This window comes from Schistocerca americana, chromosome 2 (genome assembly GCF_021461395.2).
Source record: "Schistocerca americana isolate TAMUIC-IGC-003095 chromosome 2, iqSchAmer2.1, whole genome shotgun sequence".
NCBI classification, from domain to species: domain Eukaryota; kingdom Metazoa; phylum Arthropoda; class Insecta; order Orthoptera; family Acrididae; genus Schistocerca; species Schistocerca americana.
In genome coordinates, this window is record NC_060120.1 from 834,899,019 (window position 1) to 834,915,852 (window position 16,834).

General features: G+C 36.2%; 1 protein-coding gene across 1 annotated transcript in view; it reads right to left on the minus strand.

Annotated features, from left to right (window-relative positions):
• The window catches only part of LOC124595510 (mucin-5AC), a 98,435-nt gene that overhangs the window by 53,258 nt on the left and 28,343 nt on the right, over positions 1-16,834 (minus strand). The window contains 2 exon segments of the mRNA XM_047134273.1: positions 8,620-8,901; positions 10,662-10,809. Coding sequence (XP_046990229.1) covers positions 8,620-8,901; positions 10,662-10,809 — 430 coding nt within the window.

Sequence of the window (16,834 nt, forward strand, 5' to 3'; positions counted from 1 at the left end):
GGAACTAGCTCTGAGAAAAATGATACCAGGAAAGGCACCTGGGGTAGATGAAATTACTGTGGAAATGATAAAGACTGCTGGACCAGTTGGACTACAGTGGGTATATAGACTAATACGATGCATTTGGACCCAAAAATGTGTACTTGAAAAATTCTCAAGAAAGGTGACAGGAAAATATGTGACAACGGCTCAGAGACTTGGACTATGACTAGAAGAGAGGAGAGTAGGATACAACCCAGTAAAATGAAGTTTCTGAGAAGTATGCTAGGGAAGATGAGGAGAGGCACGAGTGAAAAATGAAGATGTTAGGAAGGACATTGGAGTGGAGTAGTTGACAGAGAAAATTGAAAAGAATTAATTAAAATGGTTTGAGCATGTGAAGTGGATGGGAGAGGGGGGAATACCAAGAAGAATGATGGAGTTCAAGATTGTGGGCTACAGGGCAAGTGGAAGAAGAATTGTGGAAAGACAGTAAAGTGGCGAAGTACAATTGATTCCCCAACCCAACCAGATGTTGGATATACGACACGAAGACGACGATGATGATGATGATCTGCCTCAGGTTAGGTTGTAGCAGAAGAAAACTTTGTAGAATATACCTTTTTAACAAGTTCAGATGTGTACTCTGATGTTCTGAAACTGAGATGGTGTCTAGCAGTGTGATATCAACACATAGCCTCTTCTCCAGCAAACTGCAGATCACTGTTATAGCCATCTTTCACTCTGAAAAAGCCTCCTATGTTTGATGAAGCATGGTCTTTAATATCACCCTTTCCTTTGTGTGCAATAAAGAATTCACTTGTACTTAGTGTGCAATACACATGTTCATTGTTACTATTATTAAACCATTTCAAAAGTTTGTATTTCTGTTGCTGGTTAACAGTAAATACACACTTTTTCAATTCGTTAAGGTTCAGACAAAAAATGAACAGAGATAAAATGGTCAAAAATATGTACATGATTTACTTCACACACTAAAACAAACACAACACACTTGTTGTGTCACCAAGTGACTAAAATAGTAGAAAACAAAATTACAGTGTAAAGTTGCTGTGAAACCATTAGCCACACTTCCACATGAATGTCAGCACATCTTCCAAGGCCGATAGAGAGGCACAGCCTTAAGATAATGTTTAAAGAAACGTTAAACATATGTCTAAAATTTTAAAAATCTCCCCAGTCATAAAATTCTCAGGCCCCCAACACTGCTCTAGACAGCACTAAAAAAACAAGGCTGTCCGGGTTAATCCCAGATGTACAGTAAGCCTAGCATTATTTAATCATTGTCACACTCAAATATAGAATTTTAAAAAGTATTAAAACTGCTAATGGGTAACACTCAATACATCAGACATCACATGCTAGCTCCAACACTAGCTGCCAAATTTTTAGTGAATGAGTTTGAGAGGTAGGTTTTCTGTATGTGACCTATACATATAGCACTTGGTCTTAAACAGAAGACTATTTTGAATTCCAACCCTGATGACCAATTTGTAAAAATATTACAATCAGAAACTTAGAGTTTTCTTTTTTCCCTTAACAGAAAGTTTTACAGTATCTCAATGCGTACTGATGCTATTCAGCATTGCTTATAGAAACAATTATTCATTCAATGTGGAGCTACAATATTACATTGTGGCGATTAAGTTTACCAAATTCTATTTAAGTCCTGAACACTTCTTGATAATCTTATTTAGTTTTGTTGCTAAAGTCACCTAAATTGTCCTACTGAACTTTCAAGAATAACAGCTATGGTAAGAAAGTGATTAATATACTTTCATAATTTACATATCCTATCAGAGACAGATAATTATGTGAATAATCTGTATGCCTCTTAACCTAGTGTCTCCTCAATCGATGGCAAACATATACTTTCACTTTAATAGCTAAAACTTAACACCAGGAGGACAAGGAATAACATCACGGTTTTACACAAGTTGTGGGCAAGCAGATACACAGACACACAAAAGAGACTTCAGCAGTATAAGATACTTTACATGCTAATAAAAAGAATAATTTTTAAGCTTAGCACCATTTTTTTCCCCTTCACCAAAAGCATAATTATAATCCACAGGTTCACTGGTAACATTTATCCACAAAACAATAACAGGCATACAATAAAATTCACCCAAAACACTAACTACTCATTTGGCCTGCATTTTTCCTTTTATCGAGGTCTTCCACAACCATGGAAAAACTAATACAACAAAAATAAAGAAAAACATTGTCAAAGAAATAAAGTGCATGCACAAACACTATTATTAAAAATTTCAGCCTTCTGTTCTACTTCAGTCAGTCAGGAACACTGGAATCTAGTACAAAGATTGAACTTTACTGTAATACAATTAAGGATTCTCAGTTATTTCCAAGAGGCATGAAAGTCATTTGTTATATTTTTTAAGCAAACACCTATTTGAAAATATGTCAAAATTGTATCAGAAATTTTAAGTTTCATTGCAAGCAATTTCATTGTCGGGCAATAAGGCTGGCTGAATTTTAATTCTTTGTAAGACCGGATGATGCATTACAGTAAATTTGACAGTCTATGTCAAACTTAATGACTTCATATATGTGCCAAGCAATGACTAACAATACCTTGAAAGTAACACAAATGAATATCACAGTTTTCACCTGAAAGTTTAGATGCACTGTTTTCAGTTAGAAAATGTTGGCCATTTCTGCAAACCCTAAGTATTTTCCTCAAGAGATTTGTGTGTTCTTATTAATATACAATGTTTGAAGCTGTTTATGTTGGATGCAAAGAAATGGTTAAGTAACCAATGAGTGACAAAGAGAAAAAAAAATCAGGTTGATAGCTCATAACTTATTTCCAAACACCTTTTATTGGCAGACACTTATCAAAGATATCAAATTTTCATCTGGAAAAATAACATAATTCTACAAAAATTTGGCACAGAACAACAGCTACTGATGTGACAATTACATGATGGAGAAGTTTTACAGATGATGAGACCTGGAGTCGTTTAACTTTTTAATTTCAGACTACCTGTAGAAGTGCTGCCAGTCAGACCCATCCACAAAGAACATAAGCCGAAAAACAAGTCACTATGAGGAATATCTTAGCACTTTTCTTCTGTACTTGGACAGATAGTTCTGCATAACAAAATAAACAGAGAAAAAATTTTCAATTTTTAAGAGATTTTCAGATGACCTACATTAATCTCATTAATGTAATTATGAAATTGGATATAGTTTCCCTGTGACATGACACAGTAAACTGTGTCAGCTGGTTTTAAAATACACACCAGAAGTCCAGACTCAGAGATTTTACCTATTCAGATTGCTAAAGGGATGTCTTCAGATTTTTCAGAATGAGAAGTTACTGAAAGACACTGTACCAGTGGATGACAAAGCAACATATGACTTTTACAATAGAAGGCTGGACAACAATTTGCAGAATGATGACAGTTCTGCCAATGTGTACTGCACTTTTGTGTGAACATTTTGCACAAATTAAGTCTTTTTCCTGTTACAACAAGTAAGTGGCATTTCTCACTAACAAACTGATAACAGGAAAAAAATCACAGCAATGCCAATGCAGTCTCCCACAACATTAATTAAAAATGAAATTTTACCTAGCAGTTATTAAGTGGAGCTTTGTTACAAATACTAAAGACTAAATCTGCACATGAATATCGAAGAGGATGGTAATAGTAGCAGGTTTCTCTTCAGCCTTCTACTGGCAGAATTATATGTACACAGAAAGTATATGCAAGAAAAATAAATAAATACATATCAGATTTCCCAGCTAAAATACTTTACCAGGTAAAAGTACTTTTTCCACATTCAGTGACAATATACTTTCCCTTACAACTGTAAAACCTTTGACCGGTAAAGGTTTTATACAATGGCGTAGAGCTTCCCAGCACTTTCGGAAATGAAACAGAGCAAAAAGAAAAAAAAAAAAAAAAATAAACCTCATTTTTGAAAGACTTTTAATGCGCGGCAACATGTATGCTGCATGTTTGGTATTACAAAAGTATAAATACGAATTTCACCAAATACAACATGGTTGTTTCTGAAATCAAGATTGCGCTGCATGCTGCATTTTTGTCAGCCGATCATAGTTCATGTCACATCATCTCACCACTCAATGACAGCAGATATTCACAGCAATGGACACCTAATGTAGTCATCAGCCAACAACATCACCACTTAAGTTGCATGAACACACAAACAGGAGAAATTAATGGTTTAAGTTACACACAGTAAAGCTACGAGAAAAGCTAAGCTTTCACATATAATACTGGTCGCAAAATAATTTTTGCTGTTTTTTCCAAGTGTTGGTTAGACACGATGCTAAGGGCACAGCTTAAACCGCAGCTGCATATTTCTGAGAAGCTTGATTATAAATTTCACTGCTGTGCACTGGACGTTTCGTGGGTTACCTGGCTGATCCAAGTTCTATCTAGCACTTTGACTTTTCCATAGAAAAACCAATGACATGAGAAATTGCTCAAGAACTTACCGCACACTTTTTCTTGAGGATAATTACACTTTTGTCATCATCACTGCATAATTTTCAACCTATGAAACACCTAAAATAAATATGAAAAACTAGCCTTGAAGCTCGTTTTTTTTCCCCTTAAAGATATATCCAATACAAATGTGGCAGCATAAGTTTAAACAATGACATAAATGGCTGGTCTTCTGGGCCTGAAATTTCTTTACATGGCTGGTTCTCAAAGTGATAAGTTTTGAACAAGAGTCTAACACTCCTTAATTTGAGAAATCCATCACGTATTCTCATACATAACCTAACTTTACTTTGAAAGAAATGGTTCTCAAATCACCATTTGCAATATTTTCCCCATGACCTGTTAGAAATGTAAACAGCTGTGACATTACACTCATTGAAAGCAGTTTTTTGTCACAAAGTACACTACAGCCCAGGTAACTTGAGCTAACTGGGGCCAAGACTACCCTGAATTACAGAAAACTCTTTATATGGAAATATCACTAAATCAACGAGTAAATCATGACTAATGTTTGACGAGTACAATAATGATTCAAAATAAATAAAAAACAATATAGTAATACCTGTGCTATATGTACATATATTGACACACAGTTCCAAGCTGGAAAAATAAAATAAAGCTTCATTTTTTAGCAGCAATGTCCCGCCATCATCTCAGAAGCATGATGTCAGTTGGAGTAGCTTTCGCTTGCTGCTCAATATAAAGCAATGCCACATGTAGCACTGCCACAGCTAGGTGAGAGTGATCACTAGCACAATTTCTTCAGGTAATTCCTCATCATCACTGTCTTCAGTGGGTTCACCAAACATTTCAACAACTGCAAGATTGGTCACTTCAAACTGTTCATCACTTTTCACTCATTCTGAAACATCATTTGAATTCACATTTTCACATCCAGCAAGCTTTTTCATCAGTTCTGCCAATGGTAGATCATCTTCACCGTCTGGCATCTTCGTCTGTCCATGACTTAGCTATCCAGTAAACTATGTTTTTTATTGTAGTCTTTGAAGCAAACAACAACAGCACCTTTTTTCAAGCATTGTAAAACTCCTTGGTCCACAGGCTGCATTAAACTCGTCATGTTAGAGGGTAAGAGCAACGTGCAAATACAGTAATATTCTTCCTGAACAGAGCGTGAACCAGCATTGCCACGCATTAGGACTGCTTTAGAAGACGAGCACTTTTTCTTTAGATATCTTTTGATCTCTGGAACATAATCTTTGAAAAACACTTCTTAAAATGATTTCTGTCCATCCATGCAGATTTTCGGTTGACATATGTAACCTGCAGTGCAGAAGCAGTAATATTTTCAAAACTCTGGATTAGCATGCTTCCTTAATACCAGTATCTTCAGTATATGATCTCCACTTCCACTGGCTGCAGCAACAACTGTTAACTCCTCTTTACGTCTTCCATAGCCAGTGCAGCCTTTTCTTCTTTTAAGGCTAGAGTTTTGGATGGAAGCATTTTATAATTTAGCCACATTTCAAAACAGTTACACAGTCGATCAGGAGTAAGACTTTCTTCTTGTATAATTTTTCTCGATTTCTCACAGAACTGTTAAACAATCTGAAAATCCACCTCAAATTTAAAGCTCTCTTACACCATATCGCTTCTTCCACCTATCCAACCACCCTGAGCTTCCAGTAAAATCATCCACACATTGCTTTAACTCGTTTCCAGAAAACACAGCTTTTACTGGCAGTACAGGCCCTGAAATTGGATTACCTTCTTGTCTTTGTTGAGTAAATCAAACAAACATAGCTTTACTCATTTTTTCATACTCAGATTTCTTCACAGACTTACATTCAAATGACGAAATAAAACACTTGTTTGAAGTAAATTTCTCTATTTTGCCTCTGTTTCTACGCCAATCTCGAACTGGCACTTCAGCGATCCCGTACTCTGCAGCAAGTTTTTTATGTTTCTCCTTTGTCTAGTCTTTTCAAAGCCTCCTGTATCACATTCAATGGCACACATTTTCTATCACTCCTACCACTCATTGTAATGTGTAATGTGTTTATTACAACATTAAGAAACATAGTTACATGTGTACAGTACACTGTACATACATACTACAGTTTAATTATATATAAAATCAAAGATGAGGTGACTTACCGAACGAAAGCGCTGGCAGGTCGATAGACACACAAACAAACACAAACATACACACAAAATTCAAGCTTTCGCAACAAACTGTTGCCTCATCAGGAAAGAGGGAAGGAGAGGGGAAGACGAAAGGAAGTGGGTTTTAAGGGAGAGGGTAAGGAGTCATTCCAATCCCGGGAGCGGAAAGACTTACCTTAGGGGGAAAAAAGGACAGGTATACACTCGCACACACGCACATATCCATCCACACATACAGACACAAGCAGACTTGTGTCTGTATGTGTGGATGGATATGTGCGTGTGTCCGAGTGTATACCTGTCCTTTTTTCCCCCTAAGGTAAGTCTTTCCGCTCCCGGGATTGGAATGACTCCTTACCCTCTCCCTTAAAACCCACTTCCTTTCGTCTTCCCCTCTCCTTCCCTCTTTCCTGATGAGGCAACAGTTTGTTGCGAAAGCTTGAATTTTGTGTGTATGTTTGTGTTTGTTTGTGTGTCTATCGACCTGCCAGCGCTTTCGTTCGGTAAGTCACCTCATCTTTGATTTTATATATAATTTTTCCCACGTGGAATGTTTCCTTCTATTATATTGATACTACAGTTTAAAATTGACATGACATACAGTACTGATGTTACTACACAACCAACTCCATTACATACAACAATGGTCAGCCAATTTTGTAAAATGTGTACTGTATTTTAATGACCACTGATGTTAAGTAGGCACAATATCAGGATAACCGTACGGATGGTATACAGTCTACAACTGACTGTTAGGCCATCCCAATTAATGAACAGTTGACACAGGAAGAGCAGGTTTCCTGCTCAAAACGTAATGGTACCTGTCCATCTATAACAGAAATGCATTTGCAGTCTGAGGCCAAGGTTATTTTGCGCATTATGAACAAAAATTCTAAGTGGAACAGTTTTGCCTGTATTGTACATGGAAAACTGAAAGAAAGTTCAAAATGTAAAACATCTGAAAATGTGTAAAACATATGTGCAGGTAATGTATGAAAACAGGTCTTTACTCTAGTTTTACATAAAATTTTAATTTTCTTAGGACCACCTACAATTACATGGAAACTAACTACCAGGCCTCGAATTACCAGGGCTCTACTGTACTGTTTAGTCTTGACTTGGCACATTTTGCTGTTGGTGGACAATTGTGTGTGCACAGTGTTTTGACACTGTAAATGGCACATTTTCTTTATGACTAAAGTTGATATTCTATTGTTTATGTTTTATGGTTGCAGTATATTCTGCAGTAATGGGCTAAAGTAAAATTCTTTGACAGAGTATCAGTTCTTACCCATCAAATTATGAAAATGTAACTAAAAACTAGAACAATGAAAAATTCCCAAAATTCTAACAAATTCCTGTGTTTTTCCCGGACGAAAAAATTCCAACATTTTTGCTGGTTGTCCTGTGGCATGTACACCCTGGTACAGCAGCGATGTGACATTCCCACAATGGTGACAGTTGAGGCAATAAAGAGCGATTGGGGTTTGGTGTCCTTTTAATGACAGGGTTGTTAGAGACTGTTCACAAGTTCATACTGGGAAGTATAAGAAAGAAGACAACCATTTTCTTTTCTCAAGAACTGCCCAACAGTTGGAATGAGTTAAAGAAACCATAGGAAACCTTGATCTGGAGGGCTGGACAGGAGAATTAACCTGAAAATAAACTGAGCCTTACCACTGAGCCGCCTTGATCAGTAGTAGAGACAAACACTAGAAGCTGTGTTCCCTTTAGTTGTGTAATTGCCTCAGTTCACTAAGTTAATAAGAAATACTGACAACAGTTGATAAATTTAATGAAAGAAGTAAAGAATTGTCTTAATAAAAAAAGACTTGCATGCAAAACTATATTCCTCTACAAATATGCAATAACTTGCGTCTGCAGGTGAAAGGAAGAAATAGGGTATACAATCTTCATCACAAAGAAGAGAGATCACCCCAACCCCCCCCCCCCTCCTCCAAAAATAAAAAAAATACACTACAAATTTACTTACCTGGAGAAGCTCTGTGAGATGTCTGAATATAGACACTGGTTGCCTGTGATATAGTTTGCTGTGCAGCCACAACAGTTGGTTGTTGAGCTGTTGGTGCTGGCATTGGATGAAGAGCAACTTCTGATACAGGCGTAGAAGCCAGTTCAATATTTGCTGCACGGCCAACACTAACAGCCTGTGGCAGGACCTTCGCCACAGGTATTGCAGGGGTTGTCGAAACCGTAACAGGCCGCAGAGTTGATACAGCACTTCCAGCCAGTGTTGTTGTTGTTGCATATGTAACTGAAAAAAAATTCTTAGTAGATAAAAGTCAGAGGACATGGTCACAAAACTGTGTCTAAAATTTCACGAAACTGAAAATTGCACAGCTGAGTGTAACAATATAAAATTGGCCACGTGTGTGGAGGACGCACTGAGGGTTCTATATAAAGTTCTTTATTTATATGGACAGTTCATTCAATCCAGGAATCAAGAATCTCTACAATTTTTGCCTGTTATTGACATATACACTAGCAAAATATCAGTTTCAGAGATTCCAAAATTTTTGAGACTGTTTTAACTTCAGTAATATAAGTGAGAAAAAGGCAGGCAAGCATTATCATCATAAGTAGTTCTGCATTCAGGCTGGACTGCAGTGGTAGAAGTCAAACACACAAGGAACGACTTTATTGCTCATCCGATGCATTTCATTTCAGAATTTATCCATCAGCAGATATCCAGGAGCAATTGCTGCATTTAGATATGGCATTTCAAGATATGTTCGAAACAAATATTTGCAGACTTAACTTTTACCATTGCGACCCAGTCAACTCAAACACAGAACTATGGACAGTTATTTTCAAGTTTGACATTGGATGGCAAATGACAAAAGAAATATTTTTTCATGTGATATAATTACAAATTTATAGTTTTCTAATGGTTTTTTTATCCTTTGGTTGTACTGCGAGTCCTTGCTTTTTGCCAAATTTCATTGTTCTAGGTCAAAGGGAAGTACTGTATGAATTTTGATGAGAGTTTGCAAGCATCAGAATATGTGACAAATGGCCATATCTTGACTGTGTTGATTTTGAAGCTTGGATTTTTTACACCTCAAAGGGAATGTATGCTTTAGTATGTGGTGAAAATTTCAGCTGGATATGTCTACCCATTCCTCAGAAAAAGGCTATTAACAATGGGGCAGACAGACAACAAAATAATCCAATAAGCATTCCATTTTAATCAACTGACACACAGAACCATAAAAATCAAAGTCATAACAACGTGTATGAACACTTACAGTTTATCTAGAGTTCGTAAATTCTAGTACCTCACAGTCCACTCCTACAGAGTCAAATTTTTCACTTCCCATGTTTAAAAAGTTAGCTTTGCATTTCACATTGTTGTCCATGTCGATTAGCACTAAATTCTTACTACTTTTATTTACCAATGCCTTTAGCTCTGACTGCCTCCATTTTAGTATCAGAAGGAATACAGAGGAATAGCGTGTTCAAAGAACTTGAAAACATGCGAACTTAAGCAATCTTTGAGAAACCCTACATGATAACTACAAAAACAGGCACACTTTCAACTGAAAAATTATTTTGCACAAAATTAAAATCTATCACTCCAATACTGCACAAAAGGTAAAGTATGCTAGATAGATATGACCCACACAGACGTAAATGATGTTTACACAATACTTTCAAAAATATTTACAACTTCAGTAACTGACCAGAACAATACATCCATCGGAAAAGAATACGATACAAAATGACAAACTAAAGTAACACTTTGGACTCATTTTTATAAGTTTCAGTACATACACCCCACTATCAAATGTAGTTTTCTTTTAATTTTTTATTTGATGACAAATGAGATGGTCTCTGCAAATGAGCTGCTGCAAAATTCCAGAAAATGCAGTCGCATAGTTCACTTCTATCATCAAAATTCGAAAACCAATCTAACATCAACAACGGTCATTATATTTGCAACAATGATCAGACAAAAAGAGTTACAACGTTCTACACAGATAAAATGGTCTAAACACACAAAAGAATATGAACCTGTTCTTGGTGTTCCTGTTGTAATGGTCAAAGCTGCCTGTTGTAATGGTGTAACAGTGTGCAGGGTCTGAGGGAGTTTCCCGGAAACAGAACTGACAGGCACCTGCGTTATCTGAATTGACTGTCCATGAACTGGCTGTGTGATGACCTAGAAACAAATTGTGGCCTTCAAAAAATCTGCACATAAATACTAAAGGATTATTTAGGATACAGATTATTCTTTAACTACAACAATTAAAATGACAAATTGTATTATCAAACAAAATTAGAATAACAATTATGACAGCTATACAACCACATACACCAAAGTCTGTTGTATGCAGAAGTATTTGCCAATCCTCAGTATCCCACTGGCTAATGATGTGTTAGGAAACTACCACATGTGCACTTCCAGACACATCTCATTTTCATTTCCAGAATAACTGAGGAATCTACCATGAAGCCCAGATCATGAAAGGCAGTTTGTCACATGATCTAAAAACATTACACACACTACAAGCATACAAAACAATTAGCACAATTAGTATTGAATTCAACTATTCCAGTAACAGGCCATCCATTACTGCTTGCCTTGGCATGTCGTCTGCTACTTCGTACATCCAAACTGACAATATCTGTTCACATTCTTTAGTCCTCAAAATTTTCCACCATCAACATTACCTCAGAACAAAAGTCCCACTTACGTCATAAAGTTAGAGCAAAGGCTCATAGTGGCAGACATGCCAAGAAATGCCACTTTTTTTACATATGGTATCAATTTAATATCAGATGTTTGGAAGAATACATACAACACAAACATGAAATCTCAGACACTAAACAAAACCTTTCAAAATAAATTAAGAAGTAGATGTAGCCTATATAAAAAAAAGCCTTATCACTCTTTCCACTTCAGAAAAAGAAGGAATCAATTTTGAAAGGTTCTCTGTAGTTGTTCCAAGCATTGTGTTTTTCATAAGCAATTTTGTACTCTAAGTAGACATATCAATGAATGAGAGATTTGTAAAGCAATAGAATGGTATCTGGAAACAAAGATGAACATCTACTGACAGGTCACATCACCTCAGAATTATATTCATTAGTAGTAAATTTGCAATATATATGTATTCATATGGACACATATGGGTTGAACAAAATACACCACAATGTTTCTAAATTAGACATCTACATTAGCTATGCCTTGCACAATCTCTGTTTGAGATTATTGGGACAACTACAATTTATCATGCTCAGTCATTAAAGTTAACTGCTCTCCAGTAATGAAATTGATGCTGTCATCCATACTAAAAAAAAATTCAAAACCCTGACTTCTGCAAAAAAAAAAAAAATGGTGGTCGTATTTTGTGGTAACAGTTTAATGTCTGCAAATTTATGTAAAAAAAAAAAACAACTGAATTATGAACAATACTCAATACAAAGGAGCAGATAAAAGACAGACAAATGGAAATATCAGATTTACAACAAACAAATATTAGTTGAATTACAGAAATATTTATCCTCACATGGGGTGTATGAGTAAATACACCATGTAGTCTGATATTTTGGATGAACACAATACTTATCCCACTTAGTTTGTACCACCTGTAATGGAAAAAGATTGCAGGAGTCAAGAGCAGTAGAGAAGCTGTAAAGCGGGTTAAATGCTAGGCCCATACAGCATCCCTAGTTATGCTTCATAACAGACGAAGGAGTTATAAACAACTTAAAATCTGAAACGGATAGATTGTTACTCACATAGACAAGGTCCTCCTTCCAAAATAAACACACGCACGCACAGCCTGCAGGGCCTGAGGCCCAACTGCAGACTGTGCCTGCACCTGACATACGCAGCAGTCTCGGGTGGGTGGTCACCCCAGGTTGTAGCACGTCAGACACAGGCGCAGTCTGCAGTCAGGCCCCAGTGGCCAGAGCCAACAGTCAAGAGATGTGTGTGTGTGTGTGTGTGTGTGTGTGTGTGTGTGTGTGTGTGTGGTAATTCAACACCACCTTTAGGTGGTGAGTAGCATTCCATCCTTTTCAAATAATTGTTATTCCAACCTGAACTTCCAACATTTGCTATAATAAAATCTCTAATATGCAAGTCATTTCTGCTCTTTTTCTCAACCATTTCCACTTCACCAGTCTCTCCTTATATCCTACAAGTTCAGATACATACTGCAATTATTCTTCTCCTCTTTTTTTCACCACAAATTATCTTCACAGCTATTCCCACCTAGGGCTTCAATTAAAACCATGTTATACAGATGTAGAAAGTGTGATCTCTTTGTCTCCAATAACATGGGCTCAATAGGGTTAGTGTGGTAATCTCGCACTGTGTGGCACTGCCATCATTTTGCGGGCTGTGTTGTCCATGTTTATGAACTCTTTATCACGTGCAACATTTGCTGATATTTTGAGTTGTATATTGCGATTCTGCAGCAGTACGGATTATTAGTGATGCTTGACTATAAATTAAACCGAAATATGTGGTTGCCAAGCGAACATTTCGATTCAAAATAAGAGTTGACTCTGCAGTCTCCTAAACTCAAATGACAATGTCTTTCTGTTTTCTGCCTGGTTACAAGTCAGGTTATAGAAGTTGCAAAGAGTTAAGATGCATTTTCAAGCCCCCAAATGAAACAGGAAATTTTAACAAACTGAACAAAGTTATCCCCAGAGAACACAAGGAGCTAACAAACACGTACATCTGTGATGCTCACTTTGATGAAAATTTACTATTAAAAACAGACAAATTCATTATTGATGGAAAGGAAGTTGAATTGCCCAGAATAAATTGGCACTTTAAACCAAATTCAGATCCTCACAATTTCCCTGAATTTGCCAAAGTATTTGTCTACCCCATTAAAGAAAAGAAAACCTCCCACAAAAAGGAAACATGCTTGCAAAATTGTGAATAAAGTACCCACCAAATATTTAGGACTTCTGATTTAAGCAGAACTCAAGTTGTTTGATAGGTCTACAATAGTTTATGGACACTTGATGAAGTTACTGTATTTAAACTACAAATAAAAAATTCAAGAAGTAGCTTGGCTAGGACAAGCAATAAACTCAAGTCAGAAGGCTAGAGTAATTGTGCTGCTGGCAGGAGTAGGTAGACTAAAGAAACTCACTTGTAAATGCAATGAAGTTCATCCAGTAAGCAAAAAGTAATTGCAGATACTGTGTTACACGAGTGCCATAAAAAGGATCCAAAAAGGAATGAGATACAATAGTGAGCTGCTTCTATTATTTTATTGCATATTAAATCTCCTAAGAGTTATAGATGGTGCTTGAAACAATCTGTTACCTACTCCTTCAGATATGCATTTGAGGTGGCTCTTAAAAGATTTTAATTGCACATATGGTATTAACAAGGTCGCCATAGATGCTATTAAAGAGAATTTTAGAGAAGTGACTGATGAAAACAGAAAGACTGGGGTAATTATGTTTGATGAGGTTAAATTGAGAGAATATTCAGTTCAATGGATCCTATTTATAGATGGATTTGTAGACTTCGGCAGTACGACACCTTCAGACCAAAATAAAGTCTCTGCTGATCATGTTCTCGTTTCCATGTTCATACCTCTGCTATACAGTTGAGTACAACTACTTGCAGTTTATGCCAGTAAAAATGCAACTTCTGGAGAACTGTTTGCAAAAATTTTAATTCAGACTATAACACAACTGGAGCAGGCAGATTGTAAATTGTAGAGTTTACATGTGGTAACAGCCAATTTAACAAATTAGCCTGGAAACTTTTGCAAATATCAGGAAAGAAGCGAAATACCAAATGCTATTTTCAAAATCCTGTTAATGAGAACAGAAAAGTTTGGGGTTTTTCAGTTGCAGTACGTATATTGAAATGCATAAGTAACCATTTTCATGATAAATGTATTTCGCTGTTTGGTATTGATATCATGAGCTAAGGACTTTATGAATGTGTTTATGAAGTTGGTAATTTACTAGGGTTTGCTTGAGTAAAGGCACGTAGTAAGTTGACATATGCACTCATACATCCCACCTCCCTTCAGCGAATGAATGGTCGCCTTGCTTTCCAGTTCTTTAGTAATAGCATGGCAAAAGCTATACATTGTTTTAGAGAAAGTAGCATCGTGGGATTTCAAGATAGTGAGCCAACTGAAAAATTTACTCAGTATATAAATGATGTTTCTGATGCTCTGCATTAAAAAACACCATTGTGTGGTATGAGAAAGGATTCAGATCACCAGAAAATTCTGCAGCATATTTCTCATAGTCTGACCACTTCAGACAGTACTTTGCTCCAAACAGAACATTGGAATCACTCAGAGTAACAGTACACAGCACATCAGAAATAGCTGAACACTTGTGGAATAAAGGGTTCAAATATGTACTGACTTCCAAGTTCTATCAGGATCCACAGGAGCTACATTTTGGTATTGTTAGATCAATGACCTGTGATGACTACCCTTCATCAGTAGACTTTCTACATTTACATAAGCTTCAGTCGATAAATGTGCCAGTCAAGAATGGTTTATCAAAGGGAGGGAATTTTGAATCAGGGTGGAACCCACTCTTACATCCTATGTCAATCAGATAGGAATCTTGGCAAAAAATCTGAACTAGAGAATATAGAAGAAAAACTGATTGCCACAAATGGCAGTGAAAATCATCCTGAGTGGAAAGCCAATGAGCCTAACAACAGAGTGCTTGATACTGCAAAAAAAAAAAAGTATTGTACACAACATAGTAGCTCATATTGTACACTAGGCCTCAAAAATTACTAAATGTTTTGACTCTTTAGACTCACTAATGAATTCGTCAGTAGAAAACTGTCCTTTTTGACTTTTCACTAACTTGAAAGATTATGTTCTCATCAAGGACAAAGTTATTTATGTTACCCTTCAGAAGCAATGTGAAATCTCTTACTATAGGCAAAAGAAATCTTAAGTACTAATTGTTGTTCATCTGCTTTCTGGCATGACTTGCTCTATGACTGGAAATTAAAAAAAGACTTCAGGTTTAGCTTTTAGTGCAGGACATGCCATGGAGACTTCACCCAAAATAATACTTTACTACATGAAATGTCAATTCTACTTCAAAATGAAGAACCTGAGAAGGAACTTAAGTCAGTAAAAATGAGTAAATCAATGAGGAAACTTTCCACAGTGTCCAGCAGTTAAAAGGTGAGAAAATACATAGAAAATGTTTCTAATTTTTTTATTTTAGTGTGCAGTAATTTTTACTCGTGGTCTAGTTTTGCTCTATAGACTTTTAGACCTATGAGAATTTTCTTCTTTTCAGCTGTAGACACACTCCATTACAGTCACTTTTGGGCAAGCAGCATTTATTTGAAGATTACAGTAGTTGTGTCTTGTGAAATATAGGTGCTGATGCATTGTTTGGTTGACTACTGGCCAAGAAAATCTAAATCCTGACTGAAAGGCAGGAAAGTAATAGTCAAAAACACAACATTAGGAGAGGATTAAAGATCAATAATGTTCTGCAATACATATTACAGAACTGAAAACTTTTCACAACAAATGACATCTTATTATAACTCTAGTTTATTCACAGCATTACTAAAAGTAGTTTTAATGTGTTATATTTTGTAGTTGGTCAGTTACAGAAATACGAAGTGAAATGATAAGAATAAATATTGGTGTTGCCGAGTAACAATCATTCAACGATTCCTTTTATTTCCTTTTCTTGCAACTTTAATCATTGACAATCCAGAAAGTAGTGCATGTTATGCACTGCCTTGTTCTTCTGTTTCCATGCCCAAACAATTCAAAAATCAGTTATCAGTATTGAGTTTGAGCTTAAATAATCTAGTTTAAGTATGTTCCCACAGCATATATGAGAATCATGACTTTATAACATGTAAAATAGAGGTATGAATGTGAAAGCATAATTCAACTACATGGGAGAGTAGTTTTTAAGTGCAAAAGGGGTACAACAAACTAGTGGTCACACTTTCTACATGCTATATGCTATGTTAAAACTCTAAATTTGGATAAAGTTCTGCAGCAAATCACTTCAAGATGCAATGATAAATCTGCATTAACACCTTCAGTAAGCAGTCTTTACTTATAACTGGATATTAGAGAGTGGCTCTCCCCACACACATACAGGACTTGAGGCGCAGTGTCCCGACATCAATTTTCTGAAGCAGTATGGTACAATTCTGAAAACAAATTGAAAAAATAGCTTTTGAA